The sequence below is a fragment of the Vidua macroura genome, chromosome 12, assembly GCF_024509145.1.
Source record: "Vidua macroura isolate BioBank_ID:100142 chromosome 12, ASM2450914v1, whole genome shotgun sequence".
In the NCBI taxonomy this organism is placed as follows: domain Eukaryota; kingdom Metazoa; phylum Chordata; class Aves; order Passeriformes; family Viduidae; genus Vidua; species Vidua macroura.
The window spans coordinates 11,958,850-11,964,849 of record NC_071582.1 but is presented as its reverse complement, the minus strand read 5'-3'; the positions used below and the strand labels follow the sequence as shown (position 1 = coordinate 11,964,849).

At 37.8% G+C, this 6,000-nt stretch overlaps 1 protein-coding gene across 2 annotated transcripts in view; it reads right to left on the bottom strand.

Moving 5' to 3' along the window:
* Positions 1-1,670: 1,670 nt before the first annotated feature.
* The window catches only part of GALK2 (galactokinase 2), a 46,175-nt gene continuing 41,845 nt past the window's right edge, over positions 1,671-6,000 (bottom strand). For both annotated transcript variants that reach the window (XM_053988802.1, XM_053988803.1), the window contains exon 10: positions 1,671-2,144. In XM_053988802.1, the coding sequence (XP_053844777.1) occupies positions 1,940-2,144 (205 nt within the window). In that variant the 3' untranslated portion in view covers positions 1,671-1,939. The remainder of the gene's footprint in view (positions 2,145-6,000) is intronic.

Here is a 6,000-nt window from a genome sequence, read left to right as displayed (position 1 = left end):
TCAGGATTGTATTTCATTAGGCAGTTGGTAACAAAGCAATAGTAATATTTTCTTCAAAATATCTGTGGTTATCTTAAACATTGTTGAAGATACCTGATTTTTTTTACTTTTTGGGGTCCTATAATTACAGGTTTATTTGAATGCACAGTATATCTACTACATTACAAATGGGTTACAAGATACTAAATTTCAAAGATGGCAATAGGGAATGTTTAAGATTAGCCCATTCTATAATTGTGCCAATCGTTCCAAACTGTGTTCCCTCTCCTTTGCTTTCCCTTCTCACATGCATCCTTGTAACTGTCTTCCCTAAGAATCCTCTTTTCATTTCCCCCCTTGTGCCCAGAGTCCATCCTTTTCCTCTCGAGTGTTTGATTTGCTTGACCCAAGCACTCTGTTCCACTTTTCCTGGTTGTCAGAAATAAGAGATCTTCTCTACTGATATTACTGCTATGACATTCCCCTTGGAGGTTCCTGAAAAGATCTGGTAGTTTGCATTGGCTGTCATTCATCTGCTGTGCTCAGATTTGGCAGAGTTTTCTCACAGAATTAGGAGCTTCTGAGAATTTGGGTTTGGCCTGAATTAGCATGGATAATGTACAGAAAATCCGAGAGATCTCTAATTTGATACAGACTTCTGGACGTTAACTTGTGCTTAGAATCACAAAAACGTGCCCAGGGCCAACTCTTGCTGTGTCTTTTATGGCTGCAAGGGCTGTGACACAACCAAATCTTCTCTTTGGTTTTCTTTGGAGAGAGCAGAGAAGCAGAAGTTTGTGCAAGAGAGAGGCCACAGGAGCCTGACTTTCCCCTTGGGAGCAGGGTTAGGACATCTTTGGGGGATCCTGATGTACAGTCCCCTTTCTGCAATCACAACTACTTCTCCTGCTGAGGAGGAAGGTTATGAACTGTGGGTCTGTACTGCCACAGCAGTTACAGGAGATGGCAGGAGCAGACCCTGGTAGCAAGGTCACAATTTGTCAGTAATGTCAATGACATTTTCCCTTGGTCCTACCTAGAATTTACTTTTGCTTAGTACAACTGAGTAAATTCTCTCAATAATTATTCCTTATACATTTTAACTGGTTTTTTTTAATATGGTGAGTGGATCATATTTAGTCCTTTATAATAGTTTTGCATAAAATGAAAATGTTCTATGATGTAGATGCACAGCTGGGACTCAAGCATGAGAGTACAGTGTTTGGGTAACTCAAAATGCAACTTTGCTTCATTATTTGCTCCATTCACTTAAGTTATCGTATCATACAGCTCATGAATAGCATTCATTTTTGTTGAAACTTTCATACCTGCACAAAGATACCTAAGAAATATCTCTAGGAGAAAAGTTGTCCTACTTAACACAATGCATTCCTAATGCTTGGCCTGCAGTGCTCCTCCAATATTATTATGAATTACAACAGTAATTATCCTACTTATGGAGAGTAGAAAACTTCAAATGTTTAGCAAGGTCCTTCCAATTTTTTGAATTCTTCAGTTTAATCTTCCTTTTTTACAGAACACTCCAAACAAAACAATGTCCAGGACCTGCAGAGAAAAAGCACTGAACAGCCCTGCAAACACTGCAAGGTACCCTCCCTCCACTGAGGCAGCTCATTGCACACCTCATCTCTCTTTTAATACAGTAAAGGGAAAAAAAGAGAGAGAGACACTGTAAGAAATCATCATCTTTATTTCAATTTCCGTTTTCCCTGTCAATTGGTTTTAGTAAATCAATCTTTATACTGAAAGATATATTTAATATGGGGAAAAAAGACTTATAATCAAAGAGTTTTCTTTTAATTGCTTCTTCAGAAATACATTTTGATAATAGCAACTGCTCGTTACAATACAAACCAGAAAAAGCATTCATGTACTGTGGCATGGGAAGTACTGCCAGTTCTACATGCTCTACATAGTTTCTTTAAAATTTTTACGTTCTTTAGGCCTCAACAAAAACCAAAGCTCCTCTTCCAGGTTTGGTAGCAAACAGACTATTCTCCACTGCTAACCTTTGGCCATCTGTTTGGTAATAAGCTTTTTTTACATTTTTTAGGAAAGTGTTCAGCTTGTCAGTAGGCACCATTGACACAGTGCAGCCACCCCATCCAGCTCCAGTCAGACGTGACCCAATGGCCCCAAATTGCCTAAAAGAAAATAACAGGGAAAAAATCATGTAAAATAAACCAAAAAGAGGTACCTTGCAATATATAAAATTTTACTAGAAAACTCAGATGTGTTTTGAGTATTCATTCCCATGTCATCAGGCTTTTCTGATGTTCACTTGCTTGTATGTAACACTACAGCAATTTGCAGTTACCCTTTTGGACCAAAGAAAAGTGCTGATGCCTTAAACTGCAATATAGTAATTTCTGTCAGTTCCAAAAGTCCCCCTGTCTTCTAAAGCTTCAGCATCAGCTGTTTTTAGGATCACAGCACAGCTGAGATGAAGAAAGCAGGAGAAGAAAGGAATTGTGTTAGCAACATTCATAAGACATCAGAAGTGAAAACAGAAATACATGACAAAAATAACAAAAGAGGGTTCATAAACTAATTGCACAGGATGTAGGCATGCAAGCCATTTTCTAATGTGGCAAAGACAAATAGCTCTATTCTTCCAGGACAGATCTAAACCATGCTGAAGATTCACAGGCTTCTGCAGGACTGCTGAGTGTGCCAGTCAAGAAAAGGAGAGTTCAGAGACTCTCAAGAAGTCATAGAGTCACTGCACTCTGTATAAATAAACTACATAAACTTCTGTTTATGCTGAATGGACATAATTGGGTATCTCTCTTTAGAGGAACCTCATGAACTTAAGACTGACAGCAGTAGAGGTAAATTATAAATGTAGACCTAAAAAAAAAAATGCTCTTAATGAGGAGTGTGAACAGAAAGAACAATGACAAATAAATGACATGCAAAATATAAACCATTCCCAGTCTCAAGATACTGGCCTGCTAGAAATGTCCTAGAGCAAATCCCATGCTGTTACACTGCACGACTCAGATGCCATCTCATTAGAATTTAGAATTGTTTTCAATAGTTTGGTTACCTGAGTTCCTGATCTTTACTTGGAAAAAGACCATGTAGTAAGTTATTTTGGGGCTTTTCTAATCTAGTGAGAACAGAATCAGTCAGATTTAGAAAACTCATCTGAAATCTTATTCCTGTGGGAGATCTAATCTGATTTACAAACAAATACTTTTGATGTTTTTCCAATAGCTATGCACAGAGAGATTCACCAGCCCTAGAATATGTTAGAGGGAGAGACAAGATCATGTGAATAGCATTGGAAAATGACAGCTCATTTGGAGTGGGCTGTTGTAATTTTTCATGTGTGCATTTTATGTTAAATGAATCTGGTGTAGTGCTGGGTTAGCAGAGGTTTAGGTCATATTTCAAGCAAGTACTTGCATATGTGTTTGATTCTAAACACACATCTCTTCTTGAACAGAAACACTTTCTTCAGTGTGTCTGTGTGGTGCCACCCTTCATATTGACTCGATTTTATGTTCATTCTGCATTTCCTGTTGGTGTTTTATTTTACTTATTGTTATTCCTGTAAGACACTCATTCTCTGATGCAATTTTGGTAGTTTTTAGTCCATGGAGCAACCTCCTAAAATGAGCAGGATCCAATCCAGTATCAGTTACAATAAATAAGGATATTCCCATTGACTTTATAAGGCCCAATCCACTTTTCAGAATCCGTTAAATGAACTGTCTGTACTCATTTTGTCTGTTACCTCAGACAGAACTTCATATTTCAGATGGTGTCTGGCTTTTATTTTGGTAGGCAACTGAAATCCCTTCAGAATTGTTCTGAATCTTTTATTGATTTCATAATTCTCTGTGGTCATGCTCATGCCTCATTTTTACTGAGTCATTTTCAAATACTTAGTTGAAATAAAGCATAAAGTAGACAGAAAATATGCTAGTTGCAGAGCTGAAGTCACTGTGTTTCAAAATACTGTGGCTTAACAGTGTCAAATATGGTGCTAGCAGCCACCTGGGGCTGCTGAGGAACCTGATGGGCAGTGCTGAAAACTGAAAACTGGGTACCTGGTACTGCATGGATCCAGGAGGGAGCACCTAATTCTGTGTCTGCAGGAGATGTGGTGCCTGGGATGTACCTAGATCAAACACAAGGAAGTTGTCTTTGGAACAGGTCTGAAACTGCCTCATTGAAGTTTTAATCAGTTCAGTACTAAGCTGGACCCCTCTAGTAAAGTGGCATTCCTGGCAAGACACTCCTCTTTGCATTGGGATCTTTTTGGAGAGGAGTCTGAGGATCTTGTGGATGGGGAGGTGTGGATTTCATGTGTGGGAAAGGCCTCATGGGCTGCTGGGCTGTGCTGCAACATGGGGACAGGGAAGGCAGGGAGGAGGATAAAGTGTCTGGAGCCCAGTGCTGGGGGCACTCAGCTCCCAGTCCCAGGTTCTGGCCTTTGCTTCTGGAAATGTTTATGTATCTTGTTCCAGTCTTCACTGGACACAAAGAGAATTAGCTTATGGGGTTGTTAATGAGTACAAATATGAGTAAAAATATGTTAATGATTAAAAACATGTAGCAAAGGAAAGAAGAATAGAAGAATAAAAGAATAAAAGGAGGGAGTAAAAATGGAAACCCCATAGTTTGGTATATGGGAACAGTAGGCAAGACATGGTAGTAGTACGTTTTTAAAATAACTGTGCTTTTAAGAGGTAAAAAAACCCTACAGCAATATTGTTAATTTGAAATACTTAAAATTATGAAATAGCTTTTCAGGAACCATGGAGTTAACATGGTAAGATTTAAATATATACATGGGGAGGATTGCACTTATTCTGCTTTGTAATTTAATTTGCATTTGAATAGCATCTTTAAGTGTTTCTGGCTTTGTTGAAATTTCAAATTATGCCATGATTGCAGGCTCTGCAGCTTTAAGAAAATCATCAGTGGAAATGGTAAGAGTCTTGATAAAATGCAGAATTGTGTTTGCTATCATAATGTACCTGGATGTAATGTACAATCTGTATCTTTTAAAAGTGGTCTGAGAGGATTCATCTGCCTGTCATGTAAGAGGCATGGCTGGGAACACAAAATTTATCAGGATTTATAGCACCAAAAGATGGAGAATAAGAAAATGAAAGTAAGTTATGTGCAACACTAAGGACTGAGAGATTTTCAAGAGTACCTAACTTATTCAGGAGCTCAAATCCAATTTTTTTTCCTTAATTGTTTAGTAAATCTGCTGTGTTACCTGCTTTAGAAGACTAACAGGTAAACCAGCTACCAAGAGTATGAGGAGGGTTAGAGAAAGTACAAGTCTTCAATCTTTGCAAAATGAAAAAAACAACTGACCAACTCGTGGTTACAGTTTTCAGCACTACAAACCACAGCAAGTATGGATCCCTTTCTTTCTTGGGAGAGCTTATACAGTAAAACATAAAGATCTAGGCAAAAGAGAAAATATCTGGATATGCAGATTATTCTTCACAGTTTAAACCTTGTAAGGAGAGAGCAGCAGTAGACTCGGGCAATTCTGTGGAATGTATTTTTGGAAAAGCTTTTGAACGTTACAGGGCAGCTGTACATCATCGTGAGTAAAGAATGTAATTTATGTAGTTCCTGACCATTTCTATAATCACATCAGCCAAGTCTTCCCAGAGTGACTAGTGATTTTATGTTCTTTAGGTTTTTTAATGTACAACTTAAGAAAAGTTAAGACTTTTTTTCCAAAAATTAGATGCTGGCTTAAGCTGCATTCACCCAGAAGAGCTATACACTTTTAGAAATCTAATTACTGAATCAGAAAAAGATTTAATACTAAACTTTTAGAGAAGAAAGATGCATTTCTTAGGAAATATTCTTGATGGGACAAGACTGCAAAGAATAATGAACAAACAATTTACTTTCTTCTGTGCAAAGAATACAATAAAAGCCCCCAGATGAAATAATATATAAATCTGAAATCATTCCATGTGAATGACACTCCATTGTGGTATTTAGCTCTGCCCATCA